The 21,150-nt window shown below is 33.5% G+C and overlaps 2 protein-coding genes across 2 annotated transcripts; one reads left to right on the plus strand and one right to left on the minus strand.

Moving 5' to 3' along the window:
* The first annotated feature begins 10,982 nt into the window (after positions 1–10,982).
* On the plus strand, positions 10,983–17,335 carry LOC107461046 (phosphoenolpyruvate carboxykinase (ATP) 1). The gene is made up of 12 exons (XM_016079497.3): positions 10,983–11,344; positions 11,422–11,594; positions 11,999–12,152; positions 12,262–12,346; positions 14,816–14,916; positions 15,047–15,345; positions 15,456–15,629; positions 15,706–15,771; positions 16,088–16,266; positions 16,460–16,629; positions 16,715–16,883; positions 16,958–17,335. The coding sequence occupies exons 1-12, from the start codon at positions 11,058–11,060 to the stop codon at positions 17,099–17,101; spliced, it is 2,001 nt and encodes a 666-aa protein (XP_015934983.1). The 5' UTR covers positions 10,983–11,057; the 3' UTR covers positions 17,102–17,335.
* Positions 17,336–18,864: 1,529 nt separating this feature from the next.
* LOC107461090 (ubiquitin-fold modifier-conjugating enzyme 1) lies at positions 18,865–21,150 on the minus strand. Its single transcript, XM_016079547.2, has 3 exons — positions 20,730–21,150; positions 20,580–20,641; positions 18,865–19,205 (listed from the first exon to the last, which is right to left on the minus strand). The coding sequence occupies exons 1-3, from the start codon at positions 21,060–21,062 to the stop codon at positions 19,076–19,078; spliced, it is 525 nt and encodes a 174-aa protein (XP_015935033.1). The 5' UTR covers positions 21,063–21,150; the 3' UTR covers positions 18,865–19,075.

Below are 21,150 nucleotides of genomic sequence, written 5' to 3' on the forward strand. Positions count from 1 at the left end.
AATAAATACTTGTGATTTCTACTACCAATCAATCTCTCCTTTTTCTTCATTTTATCATCTAACTTTTTTTTTCCTTCTTTTTATAGTACTACTAATTAAATGTTTTAGTATGTCAACAAAGTTTTGTCCTACTAGATGAAGTCGGATACATAAATCAAACGATATTATTAACTTTTATCATGTATGATGTCTACAAAAAAAATTATTTACACCACAAAATTATAATTAATTAAGCAAACTTTCAAGGAAATGTTAGAAGGGCATATATATTATAGAAATTACATATCGACCTAAGTGAACCTAAGATGTTTGGTAAGAACATATTGCTTAGAGAGATCACCATTACTTGATGTGCAAAATCATGAGCTAGTTTCCTTTAATGCAAACAAAACATAGTTTCATTTCCAATCCCAAGCAAACATTGTTTCAGAGATATTTTGCTACCTGTGCCCAACATCTGTAAATAGCTCCGACAACCTTAACTTGGTTCACACTATAGTTTCTTGTTACAATTACATTTTCTCCTCCAACCTTATGGTTTAAGCATTTGCAGCTATGTTCTTACACACACGTCTTGCTGAGGCATTGACTAGTACAATGAGTGCTTCTCAAATTTGTTTCATAAATAATCAATGTTTTATGCATTCCAACTAATTGTGATTTTTATTGAGTTGTCTTTGGCTTGAAATAACTTTCTTTCTATTTATATAGGAATCATGGTTTGTGTCCTAAGGTATACTTTGGACTACTCTTCTCCAAGTGTCACTCATATAATTCCAAAAAATAGAATGATACTAGTATTTTTATCTATAATAACATTACAGGAATATCAATTTTTTAAAATTATGGTCCACTTTATTCTGACAGTATAAATTATGCATAACACAAAAGATTTATAAAATGTAAAAGTCATAGATTGACAAAAGTCTCTGTCTAAAAAGACCAATATATCTGTAGATAAAAAATCAAATAATAAGATTTTTAGTTATTATTTTTATATGAAAAAATTTAATTTTTTATTAATAATTAATTTTAACAGTGGTTATCTAAAATTTAAAACAAGTTAACATGTATACTTTTATATTTAATTAGGTGTTAACTGTTAAGTCTGTTACACAAATAGAAATAAGTAAATTTTATACTTTCTATTTAAAAATAATATTTTTTCTCCATGTGTATATAAAAATATAATTAGATATTAGCATAAAAAATTATACTGATAGTTATAAAAATTAACTTGAAATTAATTTTTTCAAAATAATTGAATCTTGATTCTAATTTTAATTATAACATTAGTATTCTCTCCAAATTATATGTAATAATATTTGAAAGAAGAGAAATAAAAATATAGATTACAAAGATAAGCGATGAAAATTTAAAACTAAATAAAAAACTATGTATATAATAACAATAATAATAATATTTTTTATGTAAATTATATTATTTTGTTAATTTTGTTTTCTGTAGAAGAGAAAGATAAAGATGAAGAATGAGAGTGAGGGTCAGAGTTTTGTTAATTTTGGAAAAAAAATTTTTATTTTAATTGTAAAAAATATCGGATGACATATTTTGATTTGTCAAATTACTAATATAAAATATAACTTATATATAAAGTAAAAATAGTAGAGAGAACTAAAAAAATAGAGAGAGAAAGATGAGAGAATTTAGGAAGGAAGTTTATTAATTTTGAAAAAAATATGTTCTTTTAATTTTAATAAGAGAGTGTCATGTGACACATTGGATTATTAAATTAGATAGTAATATATGATACATAATATAAGTATATTTTAATTTCAATTTTAAAATTTTAATTTTAATTTTAATGCAATTAAAAAATGTTATGTTGCACATTTTGATTGTCAAATTAGTAATTAGTCATTGATGTTGATAATTATATATAAAATAAATAGAGTAGTTAAGAGAAATAGAGAAAGGAAGATGGAGGAGGGAGAACTCTTTAATTTTAGAGGGAAAGATTTGATTTCAATTGTAATGAGGGAGTAACATGTGGCATATTTTGGTTGTAAAATTAGTAAGGATGAGGGAATAATTTTTTAATTTTGGAGGAAAAGATGTAATTTTAATTACAATGAGAGAGTGACATGTGGTATATTTTAGTTGTAAAATTAGTAAGATAAAAAGAAGAATTCTTTAATTTTGGAGGAAAAAAGTTGATTTCAATTGTAATGAGAGAGTGACATGTAGTACATTTTAGTTGTAGAATTAATAAAGAGGAGGGAATAATTTTTTAATTTTGAAAGAAAAGATTTAATTTTAATTATAATGAGAGAGTAATATGTGACACATTTTAGTTGTAAAATTAGTAAGAAAAAGAAGAAAATTCTTTTATTTTAGAAAGAAAAATTTGATTCCAATTATAATAAAAAAGTGACATGTAGTATATTTTGGTTGTAAAATTAAAAATATATAATAAATAAATGAATTAGTAATTACTTTGTGATTTTAGCATATGAATTACTCAGCCAGATGCTTTCCAATTATGAATGATATAGAATTTGATGGAGTAATTAGAACTTTGAAGTAATATAAAATAAGAGAAAAGAAACTCAGTTGCTTCTCCAAAGACAAAGGCACTATTTGGTTAGTATCTATGTCGATCACAAATAAAGATATAATGACCCGTATCTATCATTTGATTAGTTAAAACACAAATTATTGGTAGATTCGGAAGGATACAAAAATATACAAAAATATACTAAGACAAAAAATTTGTATTATTACAAGAAATGGTGAAATGCTAATTTTGAGACATGAACACTATTTTTAACACATATTTTTTATATATATCCTCATTTTAGATTCATAAATCTTAAAATACCTTTTTCATATTTCATATTTCTTCCGCTCTTTTCATCAAGTCAGTTACTCTCAGCCACCATTCTTTTTATTTTAGATTTTTTTTTACCTTGCTTTTTTTTTGTCTTGGACTAAGACCAAAAACTCTATTCGAACCTACTTCTCCAATCTATCCGAACCAAATTTCAATTTGATTTTTCCTCTCTCAGAATTTTGAACCTTAGCGTCGAGAAGCTCTTTTCATGGCCATCATACAATGACTATGGTTAACCTTCTTTCCAGTTGATTCTCGGGTCTAGATTCAAGTCGCGAATCGGTTAATGAGATTCGAATCAGGTCTCTCTGCTGGCATCACCTGAGCAAGCAGTTCCGCCTCAGAGGTTAACGAGATGGATTCTGGTGAAGTCCTATCGCCGGAGAACACCATTAAATCTTTCAACCAAGCTTCGTACCCTTCCTTGTTGCTGCTTCAATCTTTGCCTGGTCTATCCCGTACACGCCATTGTTCGATAGACGTTGCGCGGACAGCTTGATCACTCCCTAGCCACTGCAATGTTCCTCTTACCTTCACAACCTCCTTCATTCCTTAGATCTTGAGTGAATGAATATGATGTTGTACTCTCTATTCATTGGCGCCGTTTTCATTAATGGCATCCTGACTTTCCTGCCTCCTTGCCTGGTCTGAGCATCTTCTTTTTGCCTAATTTGATTTTTCCTATCATTCTTTATAAATCTTGCTTCACATTTGAAATTCACTTCTATTAATGCTTTGTATGTCTGCAGGTGGTTTAGTGCTCCAACTCGTTCGTAATGTTTTTGCTTCTACTGCTTTTGCCACTGCACGGGCTAGACAATTTCCGTTTCTGGGAGTCTAAGTCATTCCCTTTTCAGGTACATTCTTCATTAAAATTTGAATATTTTGGATTATGGCCATTGCCTCTGCCAATGTTGTCTTGAATTTAATTGCTTGAACGAGCTTTAAGTTGTCAGATTCTATTAGAGTTCTGCCCATTTGTAGATTGTTCACTATGATTAATGCTTGCCTTATTGCCTGGGCTTCTACCACAATACTTGATTTGGCTTGAATCTTTTCTGAGAAACCTAAAATAATCCTTCCTTTACTATCTCTGATGACCACAGCTATTGCACCTGTTCCAGTATCCTTTCTGAAGGTTGCATCAACATTTGCTTTCAATTAGTTCTCAGGGGGAGGTCTCCATTTTACCAAGTTAGTTTTGCTCCTATTGGCTTCTATTTTTTGTGACAGCTATTTTTCTGCTAGTTTTCAGTATGTTGTCTCTAGTTCTTTTGCCCTGCTGATTGTCCAACTAGGGTTTACTTTCTGTTGTTGAAACAACTTGCTGTTCCTCATTTTTCATATCTCCCACATGAGAAATCCTAACTTGCTAATTCTCTTCTCCTGGTCCTCTCCACCACCTGCTCTCACCTTTCTTATGCATTCCACTATCCAATTTCCGATTGAGCTGACTGTCTCAACTGTTGGGGTCCATTGACATTCCGCTCCGAACCATGTTGCCCTAGCCCAATCGCATAACAATAATGCATGTTCTACTGTCTTTAAACTTTTCAAGCATATTTGACAAATTGGATCCGATGACATCTTTCTTTTATGTAAGTTAGAACCTACTGGTAATATATCATGACATGCTTTCCATAAGAACTTTCTGATCTTCTGTGGGACTTCTATTCTCCATACCTCCTTCCATATCTCCCTTTTATCTTCACTTGTTGATTGATTTTCATATTTCATGTTCTGCCCGACTCTTTTTGCAGCATAATATCCTGTTCTTATTGAATAATTTTCATCTTCCTTCCATGGCCAATACAATTAGTCTTCTTTGTTCATTACACTAACATGGGTGCCGAGAATCTCTTTGCAAATATCCTGGGAAAACATGCTCTCAATCATTCTTTTATTCCACCCTTTCCCATTCACAATGAGATCCTTTACCTTCGAGTCATCTGTGCTGTTCGCATTAAGAGGCTTGCTCCTCCCAATGATCCAATTGTCGTTCCATATGTTTACTTTTGAACCATCTCCAATGCTCCACTTTGCTCTTTCCATTAATAACTCTCTTCCATGCAAGATGCTTCTCCAGACCCATGACGCGCCCTTTTTACATGTCGCTGCCCAAAAGTTGCCATTCGAAAAATATATCGATTTCAGAACTTGTACCCAGATTGCACTCGGGTCCTTCAATGCTCTCCATGCTTATTTGGCAAGGTAGGCAGTATTTTGTTTCTCGAGGTCTTTAAACCCTAGCTCCCCATCGCGCTTGCTATCAGTAATGTTGTCCCACTTTTTTCAATGGATGCCCCGTTCCTTCCCCGATGCTGCTCACCAGAATTTCGCAACCTTTGTACAAATTCTCCTGCAAAAGCTCTTAGGAAACTTTGTGACATTCATGGCATATGATGGCATTGCTTGAATTATAAACTTTATTAGTGTCTCTTTGCCTGCTTGATTCAGTAACCTTTCTTTTCATCCCTCTAGTTTATTCATGATTTTTTCTTCAATCCATACTAGAGCCTTGTTATGAGATCTTCCCCATATAGCTGGTAACCCCAAGTATTTTTCCGGTGTGTCCCATGTTGTAATTCCTAAAATCTCTTCAATGTCTACTCTCGTTTGTATCAACACTTGGCTTCCAAACGTAATGCCTGACTTGTTCAAGTTGATCCTTTGTCCGGATGCCTCTGTGTATTCATTAAGCACGGAGATAATCTGAAATATCTCATCCTCCTTTGCTTTCGCGAATATAATGCAATCATCTGCGAACAACAAGTGAGTAAGAACCGAGGCTGTTGGAACTATCTTTAGACCTGTTATATAGCCTTTCGCTTAAGCCTTCTGCATTAGAATCGTGAATACCTCAGCTACTAAAATGAAAAGGTAGGGGGATAATGATCCCCTTGTCGAAGACCCCTCTGAGGCATGATCTTCTTAGATAACTCTCTGTTGACCTTCACCCTATAACTTGCACTTCTGACACATTTCATCACCAATTCAACCCATTTTTTAGTGAACCCGAGTTTCATGAGCACCTTTTTAAGGAAATCCCATTCTAACCTATCATATGCCTTGTTCATATCTAACTTGATTGCTATATTCTGTGATCCCTCTCTTCCTTTCTTGTTTAGGCTATGATAAACTTCTTGGACAATTACCTTCCTTCCACAAAAGCACTTTGGGTTGGGGACACTATATCCTCGAGGAGCCCTTTCAACCTTAACACTATGACCCTGGTTATTATTTTGTAAATGAAGTTACAGCAGCTTATTGGTCTCAACTGATTAAGTTCTTCCATATTCTTGACCTTTGGAATTAAGACTATTATGGTTTCGCTAATCTCTTTCGGTAAGTACCCATTCCGAAAGAATTCCCTAACTACTGCACATACCTTCTTTTTAATTATCTCCCAGTATTTTTGGTAGAACAGTCCATTCAGACCATCTGGTCCCGGAGCCTTAAGGCTGCCCATGCTGAAGACTGCTTTTCTAATATCCTCTTCTGCAACCTCTGAAATCAGCTCCCTATTCATGTCTTCCATGACTCTCACTGAAATTTTGCTTAAGACTGATTCACAAAATCATCTCCCTAGTGATAAATCCATTCCTCGGATTGCTGAACCACGTGAATCTTCCTCCTTTTATGTCTAAGTCCATGAGATATTTCATATCTACAAACTGCCTAAATTCTCTCACCTGGCTTTGAGGCTTTGGATGTAGATCAATTTTCTCCTCTTGGCTCAAAATGTCGTTGAAATCTCCTATGAATAGTTATGGCTCCCCCTTGTTGCCATTATTCGCTGTGATAGCTCTCAATTGCTCTTTTCTTCTTCCAGAACATGGATTTCCGTATATGAAGTTGCACTCCCATATGTTCCCTTTTCTATCATCAATACGAGCTTTTATGTGATTATCACACCAAAAATAAATATCAATATTATATATTTCATTCCACAAAAGACATAGCCCTCCGGACTGTCCCCAGGGTTCTATGTGAAATACATTCTCAAAATGTAACTTTCTTTTCAGCTTCTTAATAGTACTTTCTCTAGCTCTAGTCTCAATAAGAAATACTATTGTAGGCTTTAATTGTTTGCACATGCTGTGCAGTTCAGAAACTATCACGGGAACCGCTACTCTGCGGCAATTCCAACTTATGATACTCATGGTTGAGTTGGGGGCTTGTGTAGGCCCGCCTCCTCAGCCATTGAGTCTTCCAAGTCGTCTCTGATATGTGATTCTTCCTCATGCGCTCTTCCTTCTATTAGACCTCTGCTTCATTTGTTCTTCTTGTTGGCCGTCTATATCTGCGTAGCTTCCTCTTCCTCTTTCAGAAAATTTCCAGTCTGCTCCTATTGGTCCTCTTCCCTTCTTCTTTTAAGCTTCAACTTTTCCTCCATTCTTTGAACAAGTTCTATTTCGTATTCTCTGGCCAATACAATTGCTTTGCCATTTTTCTGCTCTATTTTCTCTTCTTCTTCTGCTAGTTCTACATAATAGAAGCCTCCATCGCTCTCTATGACTAGTTGCTTGCTCCTCTGTTCTGACTCTTTCTCGTTTGGTTTATACTGTCAGATTTACCCATCAATGTCCATGTTATTTCTATTTTGGGCCTCCTCTTCAACTTCTCTTTCTGTGTTTTTCTTCCTTTTTTCTTCAGCCATGTTTTTGTTGAACTCCTTCAATATTTGTCCAATAGTGAGGTTCCTTTCTTCTTCATTTGGTCCACTTTTAATTTGTTGTCTATTTCTATTGGAGCTTTGGTTGATGAAAGCCCATGCTCCTCTTTTTGTGCTGTCTATTCTTCTCATGCTTGGCCCACCTTTCTCTTTATACTTCCTAGGAATCTTGCGGCTGTCCTCCCCATTCTCCCCTACTTTATCTAATTCCCTGACCTCATTCACGTTTTCCATTGCTACTGACTCACTGGCTTGCTGATTTTGTGGGATGACCTCTTCCTTTTTTCCTTATTTGTGTTTTGCTGTCTCATCATCTAAATTGAAGATATTGTTGTGCTTCTCACCATTCATTCCATCATCATGAGCCCCATCATCTTGATCTTGCACTTCTTGTATTGCCACTTGTCTCTCCCCATTTATTCATGTGGATTTGCTAATCTGTCCCAAGATTTGCAGAGGCACTAGCTTGAGAGCTTCTCACACCCCCTAGACTTGACTCCCCTCTATCTTTCTGTGATTGTCTTTTCAGCCACTCTCTCCCTTACAAACTTTTTTCACGCGCCTCCCACAACTCCTCTACCCAATTGTTTTGTTCCTCCTTTCTCTTCCTGATTCTTGCCTTTCTTGCCTCATTCTCTATCGTCCTCAGCCCCAGAGTTGTGAGTTCAGGTCCATATCTAGGCATTTCTGGGTTCACTAATGACTTCACTAGCTCCTCAACACATGCTCTTTTGTCATGCCCAATTCTGTCACACTTATAACAATAATCATACAGTTTTTCATATTTAAATTCAGCCCATGAATGACTTCCATCATTTTTTTTGAACCAAAAACCCGTTTTCAGAGGTGTTTGAACGTTTATCTCCACTCTGACCCTCAAAAAGGATCTAAGCATTTTTCCTTCAACAAAGGAATCTTCAGCACTTATCACTCTCCCTACTATGGCTCCTATTTTCTCAGCATTTTTTATATTAATTTTATCATAAGGTAACCCATGTATTTGTACCCAAATAGGAAGCTGATTGTAGCTTACCTCATCAATGGACAGGTTTGAGCTCCACCATTGCAGACTTAGTATATGACCTTTAATTCTTCATGGTCCACCATCATACGCTCTTCTAGCTTCCTCTGGACTTTTGAAGTTCAAGATAAAGGAGTTTGGTCCTGCATTAGTAATCACCAGATCCTGCGAATCTCCCCACATATTGAGAACTGTTTTGAGCACTGTGACCGTATTTAGCACCTTTTTCGTCAACACCCGGCCAACTAGTTTCTAATCTGTATTATCTCCATGTTGAGCTGGAGATTCCTCCAGTTCTGGAACATCCCCTTCCATGCCTGAGTTTTCTGTACCTTTCATGACTTGCCTTATTGAGTTGAATTCCTTCTTTTGTTTTGTCTCTCTCAGATGTTTGGTGATTGTCTTTAAATTTGTACCTATATTAGACTTGAAAAATTATTATGATTAAAGACTCGCTTGTCGAAGTAGTGTATCTCCACTTTTGGAGAGCGTGAGGCTCCATACTTGGAGAAGTTTTTTCCTCCAAAGAAAGTCTATTCACGTGAAATCTAGACAATGGCCTTGCTCTTTTCATTTTAGATATTCTTACATAATTAAATTTTGGACCTGAATCAATGCCATTCTTCAATGATCAATGCGATCCCTATTGAAGTTTTTGGTTTTTGGTTTCTGGGTATGTCGTGTGGGGAAAAATTTCTATCGGGACTTTAAATTTGACCTTTTAAATTGGGCCCAATTCAAGGATAATTTCTTCCTTTAGTCCAAAAAAACACTTTATATAAGCCCAAATCCATAGTGCCCGCTAACAAAGATTCTATCCTGTAAACCGAAAAAAAAAAGAGATTGTACTCCTGTGGTCCTGTCCAAAAATAAAAACCAAGATTCTCCTCCAATGAAAAAAAATCCAAAAAAGAAAAAACTATGGAATCCACGCGAATCTGAATGTATGTATATCTAGGAATATAAAAACGATTATTATCCACTATATGGTCCACATGCATGTCATTCTTAGGAAGATACTGACTTTCAACCGTCCAAAAATTTGAAACAGCGAAGAAGATGACGAGGCCGATGAATCAAGATTCAAGACAATAATAATGCATTCATAAAGTTCAAGATTGTGACTAAATATGAAATTATTTGCTGTACATTAAAATTTATTATTAAAATTAATCATTAGTTTAAAATATATTAAAATATAAAATATATATTAAAAATAAATTAAATTATAAATATTTGTATACACCAATATGTAATAATTAAATTAATAACTAATTTTATATTTGCACATATCATTTTTTATAAACGTAATCATTTCTATTTATCAATTTTGGTGGGTATGAGTTGTAAAGAGGTGTAATACACTTTTCAAAATATCATAATATATAATCATTTCAATTTTTCTAATTAAAAAAGTTATCCACATAGTGTTAAGTAGTTTTCAATAAAAAAATATTTGTTTATTACTAAGTTTAAATTTAATATATTGTTTCGATTTATATAATTATTATCGGACTTACTTATAAGTAACTTTTATTCTTTGTTGAAAGGGGAAAAAAAAAAAGGAAAGTAGTTCTATACTTCTATCTAAAATGCTAACATTTGTATTTACAATTATAACTACATAAGGTAATGTTATGATATACAGTTTTTTTTTTTTTGTAAATTAAATTCAACTAAGATCATTTAACATCAATAAAAATTATTTTTCTCATTTTCACTCATCCGTTTATTTAATTTTATTGTTCAATTTGTTAGATTTTATTTATGAAAAAAACTTGTTAATTTCTTTTTAATTTGCATTCATTTACCACCGTAATGAAGGACAAAACTGTAAAAATAAAATCGCGATAAAATAGGCTGATTTTTTAAAAGATGGAAGAACATTGTGTCTAATACTTTGTGATGATAATTTAGTTTATTTTTTTAATATGAATATTAATAAATTTGAGAGTCAGATTTGAAGAATAATATAATTATTTAAAAAAATTGATCTTCAAATTTTACAAAGGCTGAAACTTTAAAATTTAATGGAACACAAATAGAAGAATGGAACATAAATTTAAAGGATAAATTTGTGTATTTATAAAAGAAATAAAAATCTACAAATCTAAGAGTTATACTTGTGTATTTTGAATTTAATCTGATTTATTAATACACATCATGATAAAACGTACCAAATTTTAATAATAATAAAAAATATTAAAAAATTATAATAATTTATTAATTTTTATTATTATCTAATTATTAATTTAATTTTTTTAATTTAATAATTTAATAAAATATTTTATCTTATATTTTTAAATCTCAGTGACTGCACTTCACCTGAAATTGATATCTCAAACTCCTTAAATAAAAATTTAATCAAATTAATCAAATTTCTAACAATTCGAAGATATCATCTTTATATAAAGGAAAAAGGAGAGAGTTAAATCGCATAACTTAAACATAAAATTAGTTGTGGCGTTGAAGAGAAACGAATCTGACACGTGGTTTAGCGAGTGTGAGAAATGGCGAAGAAGGAAGCATCAACAGAGAACGGTTTCAGCTTCACGAGAAGCGCAAGCAGCAATGCCCGTAACGGCCTCGCTAGGATCCAAACCCATACCAACACGCCGGAGGTCTGTCACGACGACAGCACCCCTCCGGTGAGAGCCCAAACCATTCACGACCTTCACTCTCTCCAGAAGAAGAAGTCATCTGCCCCCTCCACTCCCATCACTTCTTCTTCAGCCACCTCTCCCTTTTCCACCATTCTTGAAGAGGAACGCCAGCGCCTTCAACTTCAATCCATCAGGTACACCTTCGTCAGCTTTGAGTACTACTTTGCATAGCTGAAAACCGTTAGATAATTTAATATGTTTGACTGAATAGCGCGTCATTAGCGTCGTTGACTCGGGAGACAGGGCCTAAGGTGGTGAGAGGAGACCCTGCTAGCAAGGTGGTGACTCATCATCACCATGATCATCACTATATTACTCCTACCTTTGATGCTAGTGACAGTGCTCTCAAATTCACCCACGTTCTCTACAATCTCTCTCCTGCTGGTAAATCGATTAACCCTCTCCTGAGATTTTCGATATCCGAGATTGGCAAAGGTGCATCACATCACGATTAACATGGTGCACTTTTTGTTAATTTCAAGGACATAGTTGTGTTGAGTCACCGTGGAAAGCTTTCGATCATCATAATATAAATTTTGGGAGAAATAAAGTGAGAGAACATAAAATAGAAAAATAATAAAGTAAGGTTCTCTCACTTGATTTTTTCTCAATTTCTTCTCAAAATTTCTCTCATGATGGAAAACTCTTTACGGTGACCCAACAAGTTAGTATAATTATAATTTCGGAGACTATTTTAGGGAAAGTAACTGAACCATTTTGTTACTAATCTTAATTTTTAGAGACTTTTATTACTAATTTTCGCTTGTGTGTGTTTTTGTTTGGTGCAGAATTGTATGAACAAGCAATTAAGTATGAGAAAGGATCGTTTATTACGGCAACGGGAGCATTAGCCACACTTTCGGGTGCAAAGACTGGACGGTCTCCCAGAGACAAAAGGGTTGTGAAAGATGAGTCCACTGAGCATGATCTTTGGTGGGGCAAGTAAGTGTGTGTTAGTTACTGATCTTATTCTTGAGCTGCTTGGTGATTAAAATCGATGATTAATCTTGTATTTTGTAAACCCAACATTCATTAATCCATTCCGTTCCAGGGGCTCACCTAATATTGAAATGGATGAGCATACTTTCTTAATCAACAGAGAAAGAGCAGTTGATTACTTGAATTCCCTTGAAAAGGTGAACAATTTGTGTTGCCCACTTACCTTGTTCATACTTCTTTAGATACAATGTTTGATTGATCCGGTTTTCTAGAAGAATAAATAAATAGACTCAGTGTTACTCGTATTTTAATTGAACCGTGTCAAAAACACATCAGAACCGTGAAATAAGGAAATTATATTAGATTGATAGATGGTAGTATATAGTTACGGCTTTATCTGTGCCTGGATCTTTGGGATTGGTACCTTCCCACTCTTTTTCTTAGTGATCATGACTCATAAATTATTTAACAATTTTGCTAACCGTAATGTTCTTTTGTTAGTGTTAATAAAAAAAATAATGTTCTTTTGAGTTTATACTGCTAATAAATAAATAAATAAAAGAAAAATATAGGTACACAATAAAAATACTAAATAATGTGAATAATAGATATATTAAATATTTATTTTATTATGTGTGTAAATTATTATTTTAATATTAAGATTTAAGTTAATAATTTAAAAATATAATGTATTTTAATTTAATTGATAATTGTTTATGTTATTCAAAAAAAATTATTAATTACTTAGCATAATCCATAGAAGAAACACAGTCTTTAGTGGATCCGATCGGAACTGAGTAAATTGGTGATTCAATTCACACTTAAAACAAGATAAGAAAAATATAAAATCATCGGAAAGCTTGCACAAACCACAAAGCAAAAAATAAAAAAATAAAAAAATTGCCAATCGAACGGATCAAATTCATTTTTATACATACACCATTAGTAATACAAATGTCAGCATCTTAAATTAAAACAAAAGGAGATATTTGTTGTGAGCTGTGAGGTGTTGCCTTTCTTTATTTCATTGCATTGAGGGGTTGATGGAAATAGATCTTCTCAATATTTTTTTTAAGGTGTAATTTTTTGTTATTGAACATTTTTTTCATAATTCCAGAAAAAATATAATAAAAAATTATACTTTACAAAAAAAATTAAGAAATTTTATTTTCCTGTAATCTTGATACATAACACGGGAACATGATGGTATTCCCACACTTTTGTGATATTTTCCATGAAGTTGACTTTGATGGTGAACGTGTCAATGAGTAATCAGATAAGTTGAGAGAATTAGGATAAGGTACAAGTCACAATTTCTATCTTTCTATCTGCTTTCCCCAATGCATGTGACTTGGGATCCGATTTTGCGTGTGAGTCCCACCACCTCATTAGATAGCGACAGTTTTTCCCTAATTTGGGTTACCACTATTATATCATATAGTAGTGCGAAGTCATTTATTGTGTAATTAATTATGTAAACTTTTTATTAGAAATAAATAGTGTGTATGTAACTATGTATATCAATATAGAATTGTATTAGCAGGAAGGTACATCCTTTAGGCTGCGTATGTTTCTAAAAATAAGACAGGACAAGATCGTGAGAATAGGATAGGACGAGATATTAATAGATAAAGACACAAAATTTTGTATTTTTATATTCTATTTGGTAATAAACTAGAACAAATTATGAAAATTCAATTTATTCTCATTTTTTTTCATTCAAAAAATTTGAGATGAAAAATATAACAATAAAAAATATAATTATGAAAAATTAATAAAAATAATGAAAGAAAAAATAAAAAATAAGTTGTGTCCCTTGTTAGTGTCTTCATATCCTTCTTGTCAGAATGGACACAAAATACACTAATTTAATATCTATGTACACATTGTCTCTGTCCATGTCTCCTCTGCCAAACACAATTTTGTGTCTCAATGTCCTGTCCTGTAAACAAACGTAGCCTTATATTCGTAACTTTCAAGTGTATCGATACACTGAGATCCACGTTAAATTTTACTGAAATATTAGTATACGGATATAAACTTTCCTATTTTATTTTATAAATTACATCATCCTCTGATACGTCAGAACTAGAAAGTCACCAAGAATAATGTTACTTTTGAAATAAAATATTCATTGAGTGAGACCCATCACAATCCATGTGACTAAATTTAATATCTAGTTGGCCATCTTCAAGTTTGTTAACTCGCTTTAGAAGTTTCTTTTAAAAAAAATTGGTTCTAAATAAAAGTGATTTAGCTAAGGTTTCTTGAGGGACAAGTAAGATTTTAGGATATGTAGTTACACTATAAAGACCTTAAAGCAACCGACTTGGGTTGGTCAACTAGTTAGTTTACTTGTTAGTTTAAATAAGTCTTCGGAATCTTCTTATGTATGCAGCAACTCATTGGCCAGCGCAAATCTAAAATAGAATTCAGATTTACGGCGGATTAGTCATTGGTTTATTAGACTATGAGATACTGTGAGGTATCAAAAATAAATAAATAAAGACCTTAAAGTTCAAATGGATTGTCTGATTAATTGGAAAATACAATGTAAATATCCATTACTGTTTTATCAATAGTAGAAATCTGATATGATCAAGTAGGTCGTGCTAATGATTATCTATGACTAGTTCTTTTAACTTTGTAAATTGATCTGAGTTCAGGTTTTTGTGAATGATCAATTTCTGAATTGGGACCCAGAACATAGAATCAAGGTCCGAATTGTATCAGCAAGAGCTTATCATTCCTTGTTTATGCATAATATGTGAGTAATGAAGCTAAGCTTTTGAGCATTAGCATATATTTCTATACAATCTTCAAAACAAAAGTTGAGTAGACAATGAAGAATGCTAGATCTATAAGAAGCACAATTTTAAGAGAATTTTTTTTGGCAGGTGCATTCGACCAACTCCTGAAGAGCTAGAGGAATTTGGGACCCCGGATTTCACTATATACAATGCCGGACAGTTCCCTTGTAATCGGTACACGCATCACATGACTTCATCGACCAGCATTGACATCAACATAGCAAGGAAAGAAATGGTCATCCTTGGCACACAATATGCTGGTGAAATGAAGAAAGGTCTTTTTAGTGTTATGCACTACCTCATGCCGAAGCGCAATATTCTCTCGCTTCACTCGGGCTGCAACATGGGAAAAAATGGCGATGTTGCGCTCTTTTTTGGATTATCAGGTGTAGTTGAATGAGTACCTTGTTGCTGTAGAGTCATCTCTTGCATATCCATCAATGTTGTAACCTATGTTGAGTTTTCTTTAACCCCTTTGATGTTGTGATCCTCATAGGTACTGGAAAGACAACTCTTTCTACTGATCATAACCGGTATCTAATCGGAGATGATGAGCACTGCTGGAGCGAAAATGGGGTGTCGAATATTGAAGGAGGTTGCTACGCAAAGTGTGTTGATCTTTCAAGGGAAAAGGAGCCAGATATTTGGAATGCTATCAAGTTTGGGACTGGTAACAATATTGTTATATTTTGGCAAAATATGCTTACCTTACACTTCACCTGATAGATGCTTGCCTCGTTGTGCAGTGGTTGAAAATGTTGTTTTCGATGAGCATACTCGGGAAGTAGATTTCTCAGACAAATCCGTAACCGGTAAGTATTAATAGATCCATGTCGAAGTAAAAAATGTTTAAGGATGTCAATCAAACTAACTGAATCTTATAGTAAGTGAGATCATAGCTGAACTTGTGAACTACTACTTCATAAAACCAATAACAAAGTTGTCATTGGAATTTTGTACATAATTTTTTAAGCAAAAGTTCCATGTCTAAAATTGCGCAAATATGAAATTTTACATATTACTGTGAATGATGAAATAACTATAATTGAAATAATTTATATACAAATTAATGATTCAAAAATCTAGGATTTATACTATAATATTAGTTTGAATCTGTTGGTTTTGCAGAGAACACTCGTGCAGCTTATCCTATTGAGTACATACCTAATGCTAAGATACCATGTGTTGCTCCACATCCAAAGAATGTTATCCTTCTAGCTTGTGATGCATTTGGGGTGCTCCCACCAGTAAGCAAGTTGAGCTTGGCACAAACAATGTACCATTTCATCAGTGGCTACACGGCACTGGTAATTTGTGATACCTTTCATTTCTAAGATACTCATGTTTGATTTACGATGTTTGAAAGCTATATATAAAAACAGAAAATATGTATTGCGGATGCTCATAGAACACACACTATTTGTGCTTCAGAATCATGCAAGTATTAGTTAGTTGTTCGAAGAGTTGTTGTCATTGTTAACTAAGTGCATTGTGAAACAGGTTGCTGGGACTGAGGATGGTATAAAGGAGCCACAAGCGACCTTCTCTGCTTGTTTTGGGGCAGCATTCATAATGATGCATCCTACCAAATATGCAGCTATGCTAGCCGAGAAGATGCAGAAGCACGGTGCTACCGGATGGCTTGTCAACACCGGCTGGTCAGGAGGAAGGTGCGGAATCAAAGACACAATGCATATCAGTTTTTCATCTTTTGTAACACTGAATTTTCTTTTATCTTTCTTTATAAATTGGCAGATATGGAGTAGGCAATAGGATAAAATTAGCATACACAAGGAAAATCATAGATGCCATTCACTCCGGGAGCCTCTTGAATTCAGAGTACACAAAGACTGAGGTATTTGGACTTGAGATCCCAACAGCAATTGAGGGTGTCCCTTCTGAAATATTGGACCCTGTGAACACTGTAAGTTGATATATTCAATGTTACTATTTTCTTTTTTCTCTTGTCAAGTGTTATATTTTGGTTTTATTTTGCAGTGGGCTGATAAGAAGGCATACCAAGATACTCTTATGAAATTAGCGAGTCTTTTCAAGAAGAACTTCAACGGATTCATAAGCTACAAGATAGGGACAGATCAGAGTTTGACAGAAGAGATTCTGGCAGCTGGTCCTACCTTGTGATTGCATTTGGAACACTTTAAACTAAGAAATGGACCCAAGTTTCTGAATATTCCATCCATTATATGTTTGAGTTTCACTGAAAGATGATCATTTACATTTTATGTACCCTTTCATGCATCTGTCTGTATATTTGTTATTCTGAGCGAGGTTATTACATATTTAGAATTTTGCATTATGAGGCTACGGTCTCTTCTCTTGGCTATATTTGAATTGAAGTGTGGTATTGAAAAGACATCAATGTTTCTTAGATAGTTGGCTATAGCTATATTCATGGTTGTAGTAGTAACAACTTGAAACTAAGTCACCAATATCTCCAACACACTAACAATGTTATTTGACGAGGGAAGTTTGGATAATTTTTAAGCATGGTGGAGATGCCATATATGGAGGCCAAACATCAGGAATTAATTAAGCTCAACGGTAGATACCCACTTGAAAAAAAAAATTAAAAAAGAAGAAACAACCCCTTAACAATTTAACTCGCCATTTTAATGAAGCGTAAGCATCGGAGTTTTTTTCCCTTTAACCAAGTGTTGAAAATTCGGAACTTGTTTGTTTTAGTGAGTTTTTAAAAAATAAAAATTTTTGAGTTATCTTTTGTTAAAAATCTTTTAAAAGGGTAAAAATAATTTTATGTTTAGATATTTTATGTAAAAATATCTTTTTACTTATCAATTATGTTTGGATTACAATATGATAACAATATTTTTTTGTTTATTTATTATGTTAACAATATTTTTTAAAAAAAACTTTTAAAAAATATATCAATTGTAACTTTTTAATAAAATATATATTTTTTAATTTTTCTAGTACTTTTACTTTTAAGGTTTGTTTGGGTGAGTTTCTAAAAAAATATCTTTTTTCGAGTTATTTTCTTTTAAAAGATCTTATGGAAAAGTAAGTAATTTTATGTTTAGGTATCTCATGCAAAAAGATCTTTTTATTTATCAATTAGTGCTTGTTTGGGTGCCATTATCTTGATAAAACTTTTTTCAATGAAAAAATATTTTTTTTTATTTTTTAGTGTGTTTGGCAAATTTCTAGTAGTAAAAGTAAAAATACTAGAAAAATCAGAAAAACATCTTTTTTGAGAAGCTGTAGTTTACATCTTTTTTTAAAAGATCTTTTTTTCTTAAAAAAAAAGATATTTTTCATGTAATAAATAAACAAAAAAGTACTTTTATATTGTTATACCCAAACATAATTGATAAATAAAAAAATATTTTTGCATGAGATATCCAAACATAAAATTACTTTTACTTTTCTATAAGATCTTTTAAAAAAAATAACTCAAAAAAAGATCTTTTCTTAGAAACTTGCCCAAACAAACCCTATGTTTAAGTATAACAATATAAAAAAAAATACTTTTCTGTTTATTTACTACATGAAAAACATCTCTTTTTTTTAAAAAAAGATCTTTTAAAAAAAGATATTTTTTATTTTTCTAATACTTTTACTTTTACTACTTAAAATTTGCCAAATACGTTAAAAAATAATAAAAAAGACGAAAAAAATCTTTTTTATCAAAATAACTATTCTCAAGCAAGCACTTACTATTAAACATTTGCTAAACACACTAGAAAATTAAAAAAAAAAAAACTTTTTTCATTGAAAAAAAAAATCTTTTTCTATGAATTTAATAACGGTCAAACAAGCACTTTATACTCACATTCAACATGAATAATTTTAAAATTTTGGATCAACTGTCTCATCTATTAAGGTGCCTACAAGTAATGAAGCGTCTCATTTTCCAAACCATTCGGTGATTAAGAATCATGTAGAGATATGTTGCATCAGAATAAATTATCCTTTGACAGAGTTTACAAGGGTCAAACTTTAAATATCAGAAGATACATGTATATAAGGAAGATCCTTTAAAATTGCTGTCACACAGCTAGTTTTATTTCCTTGGATCAATCCAGTAACATTAAGACTTGAGCTCTACTGTTACAGCTTTTACAAGAAATAGATTAACTAAGATTCAGTTGATGTGGTTGCATCGTCTTTGTGCTTGATCATACCAGAATCCACAAGAATGGGAACCTCTGCTGCAAGCCATGGGGCAAGGCCTAAGCAAAGTGCATGAGCTATGCCAAATCTGGGGCTGCAAAAGGTAGTCAAAAATAAAAAGAATATAACCATTTAGAATTCAGCATAACACGAGACCTCAGAATTCAGTATAACAGCGAGAGGTGCTCAAGCAAAATCTTCTATGAAAAACGAACTCAATTCATCAACAAAAATAGGTCATTTATATGGAGATTATGCAGGTTTTGATCTTTGCTATGCCACTATGAACAAAGAATGTAATTGCATTCCCAGGCAGAACAGGAAACATTTCAAATCACCAATCTTGAGATTGAAATAGAAAGCTCTACTCAATAATCTGCTTGTCACAAATCAAGCAATCTTATTGTGCCCAAGCAGTATAAATTCTGGATATTCAAGGTATTATGCAGGGTGGATAAGATAATTAAGGACCACCGGGTATTCAGATCAAGGGTCTACTACTTTACTTTGGTGAATTGTACTGTGACCAGTTCAGGCAGTAAGCACAATCTGTTTCCATCTATTTTCTACAAAAGTACAAAATAATAGGGGTTTGTAGCGGAGGGAGTGGCAAGGAGTGGCCTGGCTAGATTTAAATGAACAATGTGCCGTTAAAGAAATTACCCTTCATTGTCATTCTATTACAGGTCACTCCCTCCCATTACTATGAAATCTTTCAAACATGGCCTAAAGTTGAAAGGAAAAAAACCACTTCAGCTATGTCACTCAATTCCTATGCGGTAAATCTTAAAAAATTTTCATATAACTCAGCATTTTCTTAACCATGTGTATCTATCTTTTCTGCAACAGGTAGCTAATCTAGTGCGAAACCTATTCTTTCGCAATCCATAGGAGCATCAACAAACAACAAGGGAACAGTACCTAGTTTCCTTTCCAGTAACGAAAATCCATGCACAAACCGCCACATGCAGGGACACGGCCATACAACCATAGCCGCCATTATGCACAGGAAATAACAGTATCCCGTGGCAACAACCAAGTCTTTCTTTCCAAATTTAGTGAGCTCAAAAACATGAAATATAAAAAAAAAAAACATTGTATCTAAAAAACAAGCATCCACATTGGTACGGGGCCAATTTCCCATCATTTTTTTGGGTCAGAACAACAGAGGCATACAACCCCAAACCACCATTATGCTTATGCACATGAAATAACAGCACCAATAATGGATCTCCTCCTCACTATCAATTTTTACATATAAGGTCAAGAGCGATCCTTCACCATACACAATCCATATACACTCAATTTCCAATAACCAAAGTTTTCCGCACTTGTAGCCATTGTAGCCACACCATAAATCATTGCTATAAACAAATCCACTCCAACATTCACTCTCTCTTTTTTTCCTAATAGTTTCTTCTACATGTATACATTCCCAAAAAAAATAAATAAACAAAAAAAAAGGTACCAGTTTTTGGCCCAAAGTGGCTTGAAGTGCACAGTCAAGCAAATCTTTCCACCTCTATACATCTGCAAGAAAAATAAATAAATAAATAAATAAACACAAATCCCTAAATTCCCAAAAGAATTAAAATAATTGAGAGAAAAGAAAGAACACCTTCTGTGTCTTGCCGTCCAATTGAGGAAGCTCGAGCTCGGGGGCGGTGGAAGGGTAAGTGACGGGAATGTCGAATTGGAGGTCGAACTCGTACTTGAGGAGGTTGTGGACGTACCAGCACTTGCCGGTCCACCGTGTACCCTCGGGGTTTGCGGCGGAGATCCGGAACCAGTCGTTGTCGTTGGACTTGTTCATCTGAGTGTATGCAATCAGAGCCTTGTACTCTTCCTTCAGCCTCTGCGTCCATGCGGCGCCGTCGCGTGGCCCCGCCTTTGTTCCTAGCAGAGGGATCTTCGTCAGCGTCGACTTCGTGTTCGGGTCCCAACCTTCCATTCTCTCTCTTCCTTCTTAGCTTCAAAACCTCCTTCTCCTCCTGATTTGCGCTTCTTCTGCGTGATGTGATTCCATGCTTCGCTTTTTC

This window comes from Arachis duranensis, chromosome 8 (assembly GCF_000817695.3).
Source record: "Arachis duranensis cultivar V14167 chromosome 8, aradu.V14167.gnm2.J7QH, whole genome shotgun sequence".
Lineage (NCBI taxonomy): Eukaryota > Viridiplantae > Streptophyta > Magnoliopsida > Fabales > Fabaceae > Arachis > Arachis duranensis.